The sequence below is a fragment of the Neophocaena asiaeorientalis genome, unplaced genomic scaffold (genome assembly GCF_003031525.2).
Source record: "Neophocaena asiaeorientalis asiaeorientalis breed wild unplaced genomic scaffold, Neophocaena_asiaeorientalis_V1.1 scaffold353, whole genome shotgun sequence".
Taxonomy (NCBI): domain Eukaryota; kingdom Metazoa; phylum Chordata; class Mammalia; order Artiodactyla; family Phocoenidae; genus Neophocaena; species Neophocaena asiaeorientalis.
The window spans coordinates 696,433-713,509 of NW_020175261.1; the positions used below are offsets into that span (position 1 = coordinate 696,433).

The following is a 17,077-nucleotide window of genomic DNA, read 5'->3' on the forward strand; positions in this document are numbered from 1 at the left end:
ATTTTTCTTTCCCCTTCAAATGCCAATCTTTTTAACTCCATAGCTGTTAACTCCATAAGCAATATTGACCCCACATTGAGCAGTAAAAAGAAACAGTCTCTGCTTTTTTCTTCCAACACAGTGTAACTAAATTCAGCTAAATCTTTTTTCCATTGCTTTTCTGACCCCAAGGATCTCAAAATCAAAAGCTAGTCAAGAAGTATAAGGAATCCACTTAGTTTCTCAAATAGCCAAAGATACAGAAATTACCTAGATTAAGTTTTCCATTTCCCCAACTCATTTTTTTTTTTTTTTCCCCCAACTCATTTTTTTCTTTAAAAACAGCCTCTACTAAATGTTCAAAGTCCGTTTTTCTATTCTCTGGTTTCCATATCACCAGTATTACTGACAAACATTTGTTGAACATCTACTAAATTTGGGGGGGCAGATATAACTGTAAGATTTGATCCCTGTCCTTTTTATCTTTATTATCTTTAAGTGACTAAATGTGAAGAATGTAAAGGTCATTTAACAGTTCCCAAAATCATTTCTAAAAAGCACATATAGTTTTAAAAATCACATTTGGTAATGGTTAATACAATCCTTCTTCACAAACTGGAAGTCAAATGATCATAAATTACTTAAAGACGGGTACCCTCCACACCCCAACTCAATGAGAGCACAACAGGGGGAGTTTTCTCTGTTGCTCCAGGGCATACTTCTACCCTAAAGATGTGGAATGGAGGAATAAGCTGTTGGTCACACCCTTTCTCCCTCCTCATTTAAACTTCAGAGGAGAGCTCTGACATGCATATAGGACACATGAAGGACACCATGAGATATGATGTAATAAGGATAATCATGCCCTGCCCATCCCTTCCAAAAGGATTAAAGATGATAGGGAAATAGAGCCTTAAGAAGAAAACGGAAGGGTCGCAAACCTTAGTAATGAATACAACTCTCTTCTTTCCTCTGCTACCACATAAGACCAAAGTGAGGTGTGGGAGAAAAGCTACACTGAGTTATTCAGGCCTAATTCTAGTCTAGGCCTTAAGCTAAAAAGGATTGGGTAGAAACAGATTCTTGTATTTACACACAGTCTATCTCATCCTTCCAGACAGTCTGGGCCAGAAGCTTTGGCCAGCAAAAAACCATATGCATACAGCACAAACATATAAAAATAGAGGATATTTATATTAAACACTTACCATGTATAGGGTAGTCTTCCAAGACCTTTACATGGATTAACTCATTTGACCCTCACAACAACTCTGTGAAGTAGATGGTCTTACTATCGCTGTTTCACACATAAGGAAATTGAGGTACAGAGAAGTATAACTTGCCCAAAGTTGCACAGCTGTAAATATCAGACTTGGAAAGCAAGCACAAGCAGTCTAGTTCCATCTCCTACCTTCTTTACCATGATACCATTGTGTTTATTCCTCAAAGAATCCAAAATCTGGATTGCAGAACATTACATAGGATTTAAATAATTCAGAATCCTACCAAGACTCAACTAACATAGGTTTATTAGTATGAATTCCACTCAATACCATCAATTCTTTGGATGCCAAACATCATATTACAAGTTTTGCATATTCACTAGGCAAAAATACCATCATATCTCCCCCAAAGTAAATACGGACCAGTTAGAATTATCCTTTTCTCACAGGCGAGGCTAATGAGGGCTGTAGCTGTCTTAATGGTACTGTTCTTCAAACGATGCCCTTCATCACAAATTAGAAGATCAAATTTTATATTCTTAATTTGATCCAGGGAACGAAGTAACATTTCATAACTGATGATAAGAACAGAATAAAATGGACATTTGGTGAATTCTTCTACTTTGTGGTCCTAAGAAAAAAAGATAATATTTAACAAATCATGGGCAAAAACTGTGTGAAATCAAATTTAAGCAGCGTATTCCTGACAACCATTAACTAGGTATTAGAATATGTTAACTCATGACCAAATTGTAGGGCAAGATTCCATTTATCTCCAAAGGGTCAGAGCTACTTACACTTGAAAAACTGCTACGTAGACAGTGAAAACTGCAGTATTGATTTGAAAATCTAGAGATTTAGTAAAGGACCGGGGCTAAACTTTTAAAAGTCTCTTACCTGATCAACAGTAAATATCTTGATCCTTTCAATTCCTAGCCATTTTTGAAATTCTTTCCTCCAATTATTCACCAAGCTTCCAGGTGAGACAATAAGTGTCTTCTTTATTACTGGCTTGCCACCGTAGGGTCCCTGACACTGTAGAGTCCAGATGAGCGAAATACATTGCAATGTTTTCCCTAAACCCATTTCATCAGCAAGAATAGCTCCACATCTGCCATTCACCCTGTTAGAAACAATTATACTTCCTTCAATTACAAAAGGAAAATATTTTATGTCCCTAACATCATCACCTATTAGTCAAGAACCAGAAGCTGATATTTTGTACGTAGGATGATCCTAGCCCCCACTAAACACTTTTTCTAGCTCTTCAATCAGCTGATTTATGACATATCTCTCTTTTGCATCTTTGCTAATTATATTCATTACATATTTGTGAACTAAATTACTAAAACAACTTGAAATTAGAGTTGAATCTAAATCATCTGTTACTATCATGTATCTATATTTAGAGATTAGAAATGAATCCCAATTTTATATCTACCTTTGAATAATTTAACTATAACCATGCTTCTCATCACCAACAGTTGAGCAGTTTTTATCAGTTTCAGTATTAGATAACAAAACAGTTTAAAATACATTGAAATGTAAACCAGAAAGATCTACTGGTCTGTATTTATGATTCTCTGGCAGTAAATGAAGTCCTCAACCAAAACAGCTCCTTGAGCTGTAAGAAAAAATAAACACTAACTATTTGATCTAATACATGTAATTTAGTAAAACTCTCATCCAACAAACCTACTTGGTTAATGTAATTTAAAATTAAATATTATAAGGAATATAATATAAGTAAGTGGCATTTTATAACACTTCATAGTTTTTAAAGCTCTTTGAAGGTATTAGACATACATTTTTAAAGTTACAAAATCCAAAGGAATTAAGGATATTACCAAAAATATAAGTGTAGTTTGTTAATCTATTGTATTTCTTACTAGTAGAAATAATAACCAAAAACAATTTTATAGGGGACTTCCCTGGTGGTCCTGTGGTTAAGAATCTGCCTTCCAATGCAGGGGACGCAGGTTCGATCCCTGGTCGGGGAACTAAGATCCCACATGCCACGGGGCAACTAAGCCTGCGTGCCGCAACTACTGAGCCCACGAGCTCTGGAGCCTGCACACCACAACTAGAGAGAAGCCTGCGCACTGCAACGAAGAGCCCGCACGCCGCAATGAAAGATCCCGCAGGCCTCAACTAAGACCTGACGCGGCCAAAAAAACCCACACCGTTTTATATATGTTCTCCATTTCAAAGTGTAGAGAAAAAACTACAAACATGCATCATAGCCACTATTATTATTTTAGATCAACAATTTGCCACTGCAAGATGCCAGCTAACTGAGACATAGTGAGTGGCAGAGAGAGAATAGTGATCCATCATCCACCATCCATCATCCATCATCATGGTATAGGGAAGAGAACAGGAAGACTTCTCTTGAAGAAGATGAAACTTGAGCAGAGTTTTAAAGATAAACAGGAATTCATTACATTAATCAGGTAGATCAGTACATTTGGAGCTTGAAATGAATTGCAAGCAAGAAAATAAAAGCTAGGAAGCTGGCAAAATAGGAAGAAGACAGAAGATGAGGATACTTATCCTTGAAAGCTCAGACTGTATCCTGTAGGTCAGCATCTCCCAAACATCAGTCTTTCATGACTACCATTACAATTTTTTGCCATACGTGTGATACTATATGTTATTATTTATTATTTTTCTCTAAACCAACTCACTTTTTAAATTAGATTTATTTGAAAACTCTTTCTAAGCATAATTTATCTGTGAAACAAAAAGTTTAATGTGCTATTTCTTTCTAATTATTCATTAACTCAATATGCTACTATTAAAAGTTAAAAATAAAGTTTGTCCACGTATACCTAAAATGATCCCATACACAACCCAGTAAAGTGCATATCACAGATTAGGAAACACTGCTCTAAGTTCTGAGAATTGTAATAATTTTAAGCAAGGAAATGCCATGTTCAGAATTGTTTTCAGAAAAATCAAGCTGGTGGTGATAAGGAGAATGAACCTGACAAGTATCAGAAGCAGATACACAAGTTAGAAACCACTGCAATAATCCAGATAAAATATAATTTTATGACACCAGTTACTAGAGCTGCTACAGTGAGGTGCCAGAAACAACTAGGACCCAAATGATATTTGGGAGGTCAAAATAATCAAAAGTTTAGGTTTGATTAGATAGAGAAGGTGAGAGAGAAGAAATCAAAGATGATTCTCAGGCCAAGCGAGATAAGATCTCCAAAAGGAAGAACAGATTTGAGAAAGAACATGAATCTAGAAAGTTTCTAGGAAATAGTTTTCCCTTAACTTGTCATCATTCAACGGGTTCTTAGAGTTTGGGGAAATTTACATTCCCAACTCCCTAGTAAATGACCAATATAAAAGTCAAGGTCCTATGCATTAAAAACAAAACAAAAAAGGACTGGAAGGAAATGTACTAACATGTTAGCAGAGACCTTTGATTTCTTTTTACCCCCTTTGTCTGGTTTGTATGTATGTGTGTGTCTTCTATTGATACTTCAACTGTACTTCGACTACAATTCTTTAAGAAAACTCAATTTTAAAAGGAGAGGAGGGGGACTTCCCTGGTGGTGCAGTGCTTAGCAATCCACCTGCCAATGCAGGGGACACGGGTTCCATCCCTGGTCCAGGAAGATCCCACATGCCGTGGAACAACTAAGTCAGTGAGCCACAACTACTGAGCCTGCACTCTCGAGCCTGCAAGCCACAACTACTGAGCCCACATGCCACAACTACTGAAGCCCACGCGCCTAGAGCCGTGCTCCACAACAGAGAGGCCACCGCAATGAGAAGCCTGTGCACCGTAATGAAGAGTAGCCCCCACTCGCTGCAACTAGAGAAAGCCCGTGCACTGCAACGAAGACCCAACGCAGCCAAAAATAAATTTAAAAAATAAATTAAAAAAAAAAATCTGCTTAAAAAAAGCTGGGGGGCGGCTTCCCTGGTGGCGCAATGGTTGGGAATCCGCCTGCCGATTCAGGGGACGCGGGTTTGTGCCCCGTACATGCTGCGGAGTGGCTGGGCCCGTGATCCGTGGCCACTGGGCCTGCGCGTCCGGAGCCTGTGCTCCACAACGGGAGAGGCCACAACAGTGAGAGGCCCACGTACTGCAAAAAAAAAAAAAAAAAGAACTACCTGCGAAATAAACATACACATTAAGTACCATTTGCCATTCCTACCAACTAAAATATATGCTGTACCCACTGAGATGCATTATATATCAGGCTTGTCCTAGAAAACCATTATGTTGCAGGTTAAATCAAAGCTCAGATTAAACAATTTATTTTCCTACCTCATTCCCATCACACATTCATAAAGGAATATGATCCCTTCTTTCTGATGTGGTCGAAGGTGAAATACAAGGTGAGGATCTATCACTACATCCACAACAGGAAAACAGTTCTTACTGAACATCCACTGGTGATTATTATCTGGTCGTGGCATAACAAGGGAATCTTAAGAAAAACAGAAAAGTATAATTATAAATGTATTCCAATTTCACTCTGTCAGTAACTACATTATCTTGCTCTAATTACTCAGAAGGTAAAACTATTTGCCACCATTTGTGGCAAAAAAACTTTGAAATTCAGTAACATCAATGCTAAGCAAAGGTACAAAATTAAAAAAATAAAATCTCTTGCCTTATTGATGTAAGATTTCATGCAAAGAATTGCGAAGAGCTTTCCAAACTTCATGCCCAAAAGTGCTTTGAAACCACTGAAATTCACTGTTGTCTAATAAAGAATTCAGCCACAACACTTAATAGTTCAGTATTCAGAGCAAAGAGAACTATTTCCAACTGAAAGCACAGGCTGGAATTTTGCCAAGATGCTCTTGCTAATACTCACAACTTCTTATTCTGGAAAGGCTTTCTAAATTTAATATAAAGGCTCCCTTTTTTCATTCTTGTACCCACTAACAATGACCATTACTCCTATTATTCAGAAGAACTGAGAAAGAATGACAAATTTTCCATTGACTTCACCACCATTATTTGCTTAAAGTTAATTACTTCGTTCATAAATGTAAAATTCATGAATCTTTGCAAAGCAGCATTAAGTAACCATCAAATAACAATGTAATTCTTTAGAAACACGCTAATACAATTTAAAAGATTTATTAAAAGTCACCCAAAAAAACAAAATCAAACATAACTAGAAAGCTGGTCTCAACTGATAAATCTGAAATCAGAAAATAAACTCACCAAAATAATTTTTGGATATATTTGTATATTTGGATATATATATGTATGGTTAAAAAAATAAATTTTAAAAAATAAACAAAAAGAAAAAAGAGAAGAACAAAGATGAGAAAAGGAGATTTTTAAAAAATGGGTTCCAGGAGATCAAATATGGGAATTCCCTGTCAGTCCAGTACTTAAGACTCTGAGCTTTCACTACCGAGGACAAGGGTTCAATCCCTGGTCGGGGAACTAAAATCCCACAAGCTGCATGGTGTGGCCGAAAAAAAAAGAAGATTAAATAAATAACTATCAGTGTGGAAATACATAGTCACAGGAATGAGAGTCTGGTTGTGTTTACTGATAGCAATTACCCAGAAGAAAATTTTCTGTCATCTTCCCACGTTTCTGAGCAACCAGGAATTCACCTCTCATTTTTGAGGTGAATTCCTGGCAGGCAGGGGACTAGGGAGTGAAAATGGAAAACTTGGCCCTTGGGTTTCCTCTATATCCCAGTAACAAAGCAAGAGTGTATGCCTTGTGGATTTCCAACCAAGAAATGGCCCCGTTTTTTTCTATCTTTTAGAAAGGACAAAGGGAAAAAAAGAAGATAGAGGTAAAGACGATACACAGCTCAAGCAAGAAGGACCACAGAATCTTAAGTCATCTAACAAAGTACCCAGCTTCAAGAAAAATAAAACCTAAAGCACCACAGCAATAGGACACCAATTCAAATCTTAAGATGCTCCTCAACCTTCACAATGATGAGGCATCGTTCAATGCTAACAAAATCTGTCATGCTTTAGTTTTAAGTGTACAACTTAGTCCTAACCTTAGCAAGATTAAAAAAAAGAGAGAGAGAATAATCAACTATTTACCATTTACAAAAAGGGCTTGTTACACACACCCACACATGCTCATATACACATATATATAAATTATCACAATAAAATTTTTCATTCATTCAGTCAACAAATATTTATCATACACAACATATACCAGGCACTCTAAGTCTCTATGGTAGTTTTTAGAACCCACATTTTACACATGAGGAGGCAAAAATATTAATGAAGTGACTCCCCCAACAGGTTGAAGAACCAGTTAGTTCAGTGGTAAAACCAAGACTCTAACTCAGGTCTTTGACCAAGTACAGTATTCTTTTCAGTTCCCCACAGCCCTCTATTTTTACATGACAGGAAGGCAAAGAGAAATAAGAATAAAGGAGAGAAGGAGGCTTGTTAAAAGAGCTAGTGGGACAGACAAAATATTTAGATAAAGAGAAAAATCAGAAGCATAAGCTTCCACTCTCTAAATTTCAATTAAGTCTCAAACAAGCTAGAATAGAGCTAGGAATTCTTAATTTGGGGGTTTTAATCTCAATTATGCCAACAAGTTATTTTAATTCAAGCAAGTCAGTTCATCCTTCTGGGACTCAGTTTCCTCGAATGCATAGTGAAGGGATTGGTCTAAATTACCTAAAAGGTCCCTTTATTTCAAAAATTCTATGTTTCCATAATACTTGCAAGAGGGGAAAATAGTTATTCTAATACTTTTATTTATGATTATTTTAATAGTTATTTTAATGCTTTTATTTTACTACTGTTACAAAAAAAGCCTATTCTCCAACTTCTACATCTACTACACTATAATTCAAATTCCTTGTCTGTCTCCTCTCCAAATGAGAAGCTCTGTCACGACAGTTTCACCTCGGGGCCCAATGTATAAAAGGCACACAAAAAATACTTGTTGACTGAACAATCAAATTTTAAAAAGTCATAAACAGACATGGTTTTATTTTTTATGTAGTTTTTTAATTAAATTCATTAATGTGCAAGTTAACTTGATGAACTGAATTCTCGTGAATAAAATTTGAATTCTTTACATGACATCTGACCTTTCAATATTTTAATACTGAATTAAATCACTAATATACGTGATCAAAGCATATGGTCTTCAAAACGGAAGCTCAAAAATATTCCTAACTCATGAATTTACTAATTTTTCTCCCTACTAAAGATATCAGATTTTACTCAAAATCATATACATGTATGTATGTGTGTATACATCTACAATTTACACAATTTTCCTTTAACACATGTATAGTATTTTGATTACTGTATTCTTGCAATTGTACATATACTTATGAAATAATTTTCACACTATATTGTTACTCAACTTCAACATTATCCCTTACGTCAGACTGTATGTCTGAAAAATAATATTTACTTTTACCTGAAAGCTTTAATACAAAATTTAAACTTTAAATTCACATACCAAAACATCTTTAGACAGTAAAAACATAATAGGTTTTATTATGTTCAAATTAGTTTTGAAATCTTACTTGGTGCATATGGGTCATGGCGTGGTTTGCAATTTTGGAAACTTTTCTGTCTATTTTCCTTTGAATTTAGTTTACAGACACTTTTGAAAGGGTTAGAGAAACACTTCTTGACAGCTTGAGAAGAATGTAAGGCAGCAGAACTTCCTCCTCCAAGCTGAAAACATCTGCCACTGTTGAAATCATCTGGAGAGATTATACCCATGACTTCTATTTCTTTTCCACCAATCGTCATTGTTTGGCCCTCTTCAATCTTTTCAAGCTCTTTGAATTTATATCCAATGCCTTTAAATTGAGAAGAAAAAAATTAATTTAATTTATTGACACTCTAAAATGACTTAATTAGTGTAACCAGAGTCTTCTTCCTGTAACTGTACAGAATAAAAAACTACTTGGAATGCAAATAGCCTCATATAACCATTAGCCAGAACAAAAATATAATTTATCATTTTAGTAAAAACACACACACATACATGCAAAAATCAGAAGGCATAAATAATTATATAGTTATAAAAATTAGCCAAGTTTTAGAGAGGCAAGGCTTTTCTTAATTACTGAAAATACAGCCTATTGTATTCATAGTTTTGCCATCTGCTGTCTGTAGAAAATCAAGCCAAGAAAAGAGTTTGATAGACTATATGGACCCTCCTTTCTTGTGAACAAACTAGAGAAATACCAGGGCAGCTCTATTTCCACTTGGAAACAGCTGGAAATGTGCAGAACTAGCAATAAGAACAATTTCTACCACAACTAGTACTGTACTGTTCCACCTGAGATAGCATAGTAAAAATATATTTGTCATAGAGGCCACTGATAGTCCAAGTTCTAGCTCCTGAATAAAAAGTGGCATAGGGCTTCCATGGTGGCGCAGTGGTTGGGAGTCCGCCTGCCGATGCAGGGGACACGGGTTCGTGCCCCGGTCCAGGAGGATCCCACATGCTGCGGAGCGGCTGGGCCCATGAGCCATGGCCGCTGAGCCTGTGCGTCCGGAGCCTGTGCTCCGCAACGGGAGAGGCCACGGCAGTGAGAGGCCCGCATAACGCAAAAAAAAAAAAAAGTGGCATATTTTATAATAACAAACTTGAGTTATTATTAATTCAACAGACATTTATTAAGTGCTGCCAGGTGTAAGGTGCTGATGCAATATAAATATGAGTAAGTTAGTCAGAGTCTGTTTAAAATGAACTCATTAACCAGATAGAGTGAGGGAATTTAGATTCCTATGCTTGTCTACATTAAATGCATGGTTTTTGTGCCACTAGGAGGGGCAAAAACTGTGTACAACAAAAACTTTTTAAAGTCTCTAAAAACAAAAAATAAAAGATCATCACATTTTAGAAAACATGACATGACCCTTTTAAAACTAGCTGGAAATTGCTACAATTCCCTATTAAAACTGGGCTAATCGTTATAATCTATGCCAACTGGTAACTACATAATATACATTCTTCAATTATTTATGACAGAGGTCTGATATAGGAAGAAGGTATTTGGCTGGAGCTCCTCAATGCTAAAGACCCATCCCTCCATTTCCCAGACTATCTCAATTCAACAACAGTCTTGATCTCTCCACACTAAGGAATAGTTTTATCTTCATATAGAATCCAACACTATTAATCCAATTCCTATTAATCACATGAAAATGGGAGATAAGAATAAACATAATTTTGAGGCATCTTCAAAAGTCTCTAATTCCAAGATCTCTCATTTCACTTTGATCCATGGTGATGACTGTCTCAAACATCTCTAAGTCTCCAGAAGACTTTCTTTAAACTCTTGAACTCTGTTTCCCACACCTGTTCTTTTCTGGGTATTGTGTAATGACAGTCAAATGAATCTGACTACATTATCACAAGCTATTAGCAATTTCAGCATTACAGCCTTCAGTTTTCTTAAGAGTGTTTATGCCTACATTAACAATATTTAAATGCTGTATACCCAATTTATTTAAAAGAAAAACCGCTTGCATTATAGGCAATAACTTGCAAGATTAACTCCAGGTTGATATATTTATTAATGTTATAATTAAGCAACCAAGTCTTATGTTTGGATGTTTTCACTTTGAAAGCCAATTAAAACCTCCATTAATGTTTAAACCAGTGGATTCAACTCCTGCTGGATATGAGAATCATCTGGAAATCTAAAACATATGGATGTCCAGCCCCTCTCCCCACCATCCAGACCAAATAATCAGAGCCTCAGAGGTCAAGGCCTAAGCACTGGCATTTTTTAAAAGCACCATAGGTGACTGTACTTGGGTAGTCAGAGCAAAAACCCACTGTTTATAAACTAATCTGCATTTATCACTACTTGCAACTGAAAGATCATTTTATTACAAACTATACATACTCAAAACCATATATACTATACCTTATGGGTAACAGATGTTCCAGAGTAATTTTGATAATTTTTACCTCTCTACGTGGCTTTAGAATATAATTTCACTAAATAGGTATAAACAAGTTCTCCAAAAATTTTGCCTCAATCTACCCTAACCAACAACATGGAATGTGCACTGCAATTTTTCTTTTTAAATTTCTCTAAACACTAAGAATAATAGTGAATATATAGCATTTGTTCAATATTTTTATAATAAAAAATTCTATTGCAGATAATTCCATACAGCCTCAACTCTTGCCTCTTTGCCACTGCCCTTCATATACTATATTCCTGAAACACTGAAGTAGTTTTGCCTTTGAACCTGTACATATGCCTTGCCCCTTTCTCATCCCCTACAAAATTATCCATCCTTCAAATATTACCTTAAACAATAACTCCTATGAAGCTTTCCGTTAGCCTCGAAGGTCAACTTAAATGGTCCTTCTGTATATGCTTGTATTGTGCTTAGCAAAAATTCTCATTGAAACAATTACCTTAGTGCTTCCTAATTATTAATTACATTGCCCTGTCCCCACTAAACTGTAAACTATATCCATCTTTGAATGCTTACTCCTAGCATAGTGCTTAGCACATAAGTTACTGAAAGCTATAAATTATGGTGTTTTCAAATGAATGAGTGAACTTGTAGAACAGATTTTATAATTATGGGCCACACTCAGAACTGAACAGTAAGAGACAATGCAAAACAACCATAATGGTTTTAGGTATTCTGAATTTGTGGACTAATTTGTACAAATCATGCTGGCAACACTTTATAACGGAAATAATGGTAACCTCCAATTTGTATGTATTAATCTAGGTCATGTCTAGTCATTATCTCCTTGCTATTTTTCAAATTTTTTTAGGTATCATTGAAGTTAAATTTATCATTCCACTCCTAATACCAACATTTTTTAAACTTTTAATCACTCAGCATTCTGGAAAAAAAAAAAAGATGTAAAACACACCAAGACAAACTGCTTAATCTCACAAAAATGCCAATGTAACTGTATATACCTGGATGGCCATTTTTGGAGAAAATGAAACCATGGGATGAGATTCATCTCACTGAGTATACGTAAGACTGCCAGACTCACGATTAAGAGATAATTTTATGTTTATGAGATAATTTAGACATGAAAGTCAATTAAGGAACAACTTTGTAAAACCCAATTACATTTCAATTTTGTTGCCAGAGATATATATTAATTTTAGACCAAATCATAAACATCAGGTAATATAACAATACCTCTTCCAATGTCTTTGCCTTCCAAATCCTTTAATGTAAATGACTTTCCTTTTACAATAAGAACAGCATCGCCTTCCCACTTTTTGTGTTTTTTCTTTGAAGGCTTACACCAAACAACACTGAAATATTTAACTAGGCTATCAGGCTCCTCTTCTTGTCCCTTAGACACTGTTATTTCTTTAGGGGCTAAATGAACTAGAATAAAAAATAAAATAAAAACCACATTATTAAAGATGACTTTAATATTTAAATAGTAAGATCATGCAACAAATAAAAGCACAGGTGAATTAGATTGTATTAAGTATTTTTTCATGCACATGTTAGCATTTTATAAACTGGGAAATTGCAAATGTCACGTGCTAACATTACCATGAGTATGATGAATGTAAATTTCTTATCATCATACAAACTATGTTAAAATAAAATAACATAATAATCACTGGCAAGATTTTAAACTCTACTAATTAAAGATAAAATTTCAGCATCCATGGAAAAAGATCTATAATCACATTCTGAATAAACAACTCATTTAATTAACAGTGACATGACAAAATCAAGGAAAAGTAATATAAGATCACAGAGTTCTCTCAAAGAAAAATCTGTAGTTTTTTCAAATAAGAACAAAGTAAAACAGTAAAGTAGCAATCAGACTAAATTTCATTAATATACTCTTGTCTCCTAGTTAGGGAGCAATCAGGTTGGACCACTGATTCTGAGAATTCAGTAGTATATAATCAGGAAATCAAAAGTTTCTTACGAAAGTCTATACTCCTCTTGAAAACATTTCCAATATCACCTTACAAAAACATATCCAAACAGTCTAACACAGAAAATTCTCCAGCAATGGAGAAACTAATTTATGGTGATAGAAACCAGAAAGTGGTTGCTGCCTCTACAGTTGGGAAATTGACTGGAAAGAGGCAGGAGAGAAGAATTTGTTCTATTGTCATACTGAGTGAAGTAAGTCAGAGAAAGACGAATATCATATGATATCACTTATATGTGGAATCTAAAAAAGGGGTACAAATGAACTTATCTACAAAACAGAAACAGAGTTACAGATGTAGAAAACAAAACTTACCGTTACCAGGGGTAAGGCGGGGGTGGAGAGGGGGAGGGATAAATTGGGAGATTGGATCAACACATACACACTACTATATATAAGACAGATAACTAATAAGCACTTACAGTATAGCACAGGGAACTCTATTCAATACTCTGTAATGACCTATATGGGAAAAGAATCTAAAAAAGAGTGGATATATGTATATATATAACTGATTCACTTTGCTGTACACCTGAAACTAACACAACATTGTAAATCAACTATACTCCAATACAAATTAAAAAAAAATAAATACAAGAATTTGTTCTGAGTGACAGGTACATGCGTATACACATTTAACAAAAATCACCACTGATCATTTAAGAGCTATACATTTTATTGCATGTAAATTATAGTTCAACTTAAAAAAGATAAAACATAATAAAATAAGACAAAGAATAACAGCAGAATAGGTTGAAAGGCATGTATATGATATTCTATATAATGATATCTTTTAGTGTTTTGAAGCAAAAACACTAAAAGTTATCTATTAATTCAAAGTACACTTGACACTAGAGACAAAATCTCCCCTTATTTCTGTCTTATTTTCTCTTTTCCCCTTGGCAGTTACAGTTAAAACATGAGCACTTCCTTGAGGAATACAGACCACCCTCATACTGAGCCCTAGCTCTTACTTCTCACCTAACTTGTACACTATATTTTCAATGGCTAGATAAAAGTTATTCCAGCTGAAGAGAGGAAAATCTCATTCCCCCATCACTGAAGAGCTATTCACTATGTCTTTTACCAAATACACACTTGACCCGTGGAAGCCATCAAAACAATATAATTTACAAAACAAAAACCAAATGATTACTTTATCTTTTAAAGTACACCACCTACTTAATGGGACTTCCCTGGTGGCACAGTGGTTAAGAATCCACCTCCCAATGCAGGGGACACCGGTTTGATCTCTGGTCCAGGAAGATCTCACATGCCACGGAGCAACTAAGCCAGTGTGCCACAACTACAGAGCCTGCACTCTAGAGCCCGTGAGCCACAACTACTGAGCCCACGTGCCACAACTACTGAAGCTCATGCGCTTAGAGCCAATGCTCCGCAACGAGAGAAGCCACCGCAATGAGAAGCCCGCGCGCTGCAACAAAGAGTAGTCCCCACTCGCCACAACTAGAGAAAGCCTGTGTGCAGCAAAGATCCAATGCAGCCAAAAATAAATAAATAAATGAATTTACAAGATACACTTCACATCCACTAGGATGATAAGTATCAAACAGATAATAAAAAGTGTGGTGCAGACGTGGAGAAATTGGAATCCTCACACACTGCTGGTGGAATGTAAAATAATACAGCCACTTTAGAAAACAGATCTGCAGTTCTTCAAAAGATTAGAGTTACCATATGACCCAGCAATTCCACTCCTAGGTATATGCTCAAGAGAGAGAAAAACACATTCACACAAAAAACTTGTACATGAATGTTTATACCAGGATTATTCATAATGGCCCAAAGGTAGAAACATCCCAAATATCCATTCAACTGACAAATGAATAAACAAATTGTGGTACATCACTACAATGTAATATTATTCAGCCATTAAAAGGATTAAAATACCGATACATGCTACAACATGTATAAACCTTGAAAACATTATGCTAAGTGAGAGAAGCCAGTCACCAAAGGACTACACATTACATGATTCCATTTATATGAAATGTCCAGAACAGGTAAATCTATACAGACAGAAAGTAGTTTAGTGGTTACTTAGGGCTGGGAGGTGAGGGTGAGTTGTGGGTGGGGGGCGGCACATGGTGGGGGCGGGTTGAAAGCTAAAGAGTACAGGATTTCTTTTTTTTTTTAATAAATTTGTTCGTTTGTTTATTTATGGCTGTGTTGGGTCTTGTTGTGTGCAGGCTTTCTCTAGTTGCGGTGAGCGGGGGCTACTCTTTGTTATGGTGCACAGGCTTCTCATTGCAGTGGCTTCTCTTGTTACGGAGCACAGGCTCTAGGCGCAAGGTCTTCAGTAGTTGTGGCTCGTGGGCTCAGCAGTTGTGGCTCATAGGCTCTAGAGCGCAGGCTCAGTAGTTGTGGTGCATGGACTTAGCTGCTCCGCAGCATGTGATTTCTTTTTGAAGTGTTGAAAACATCTTACAATGGTAGTGATAGTTGCACATAACTGTGAATATACTACTAAAAATTATTAATTATATGTTTTATGTGGGTGAATTATATGGTATGTGAATTATAAATCAATAAAGTTGTTTCAAAACATGACATATCACCACACACTCACTAAATTGACTAAAATTTTTTAAACTGACTATATTAAGTGTTAACAAAGATGTAGAGTCAATTATAACTTAAAAAAAAAGAGATGTTGAGCACCTAGAAATATCACACACTACTGGAAGGAATGTAAAGTAGTACAATCACTTTGGAAAACAGTTTGGCAGACTCCTAGAAAGTTAAACATACACCTCCTATAACCAGTCATTCCACTGGAAGGTATTTACCAAAGACAAAACATATGACAAAAAAAAAAAAACCTTGTACAACTTCAAGCCAGGTAAACCAATCTCCTGAAAGCCTGAAAAACCAGTCACTACTAGAATTCAGTTAATGCATATGTTGATCATTGGTATTCATGGATTTAGAAAGTGAATCTTGACTCTCTCCAAACAATAAATTATCTTCAGAACCATCAAAGCTTTTTTCTGAGAAAACAAATGATTGATATGCAGCTGAGACAGCTGTGTTCAGAATGCTTGGCCCAATGACCTTTTATCAGTCCCTGAAAGGACTCTGGCTGCTATAATCCTGAACAGAACAGTCAAGCAGGCAAAGGACTTAAGTGCAGTGGCCCCAGTTTCCGGCTTTCCTCTCATAATGAAGGTGTTTGAACAAAGGGTAATTTTATATACTTCTTTGGGGGAAAACATGCTTCTAATATACCAGGAATTATGATGTAGAGTTTTTAGCCTCCTCTTTTGATATATTATTGTGAATACATTTCCCATATCATTAAATTAAAAAGTAAAATGGTGTTTAATATCTGCATAATGGTATTACCAATGATATTCCCACCAACGGAGAGGATCCACTTCACTACTATATATCAGCATAATATATTACCTTACGAATTTTTCTCTAACTGTAGTTATTTTTTGTTACAATTATCATACAGTAAAACTGACTTTTTCTCTTGGTGTACAGTTTTACAAATTTTAACACAGGTATAAATTTATTTACCCACTACCACAATCAGGATATAGAAGAGTTCTATCACTCCAAAAGTCTCCCTCAGGCTATTCCTTTTTAGTCAGACCCTAACCCTATTCAGTTACTGATCTGTTGTCTACCAATATAGTTTTGTCTTTTTGAGAATGTCGAATAAATGGAAATCATACAGTATACAACCTTTCAAGCTGGTTTCTCCCACTCAGCATAATGTCTCTGAGATTCATCCCAAGTTGCTGCCTGTATCAAGTTTCTTCCTTATTATTGTACGGAATACTGACAGTTGAGGTGTTTCTAGCTCTTAACTATCACAAATCAAGCTGCTATGAACATCTATGTACAGATTTTTGTGTAAACATTCATCTTTACCAATTTAACAAACAGAAATGGCATTTACTTAACATTATAATTTGAATTTCATTATTAGTGG

The 17,077-nt window shown here is 35.7% G+C and overlaps 1 protein-coding gene across 1 annotated transcript in view; it reads right to left on the reverse strand.

Annotated features, from left to right (window-relative positions):
- Positions 1-17,077, reverse strand: part of RAD54B (RAD54 homolog B) — a 97,102-nt gene that overhangs the window by 24,242 nt on the left and 55,783 nt on the right. The window contains exons 4-8 of the mRNA XM_024765416.1: positions 12,348-12,542; positions 8,723-9,004; positions 5,494-5,656; positions 2,100-2,325; positions 1,626-1,833 (exon numbers count right to left, since the gene is read on the reverse strand). Of these exons, the coding sequence (XP_024621184.1) occupies positions 1,626-1,833; positions 2,100-2,325; positions 5,494-5,656; positions 8,723-9,004; positions 12,348-12,542 (1,074 nt within the window). The remainder of the gene's footprint in view (positions 1-1,625; positions 1,834-2,099; positions 2,326-5,493; positions 5,657-8,722; positions 9,005-12,347; positions 12,543-17,077) is intronic.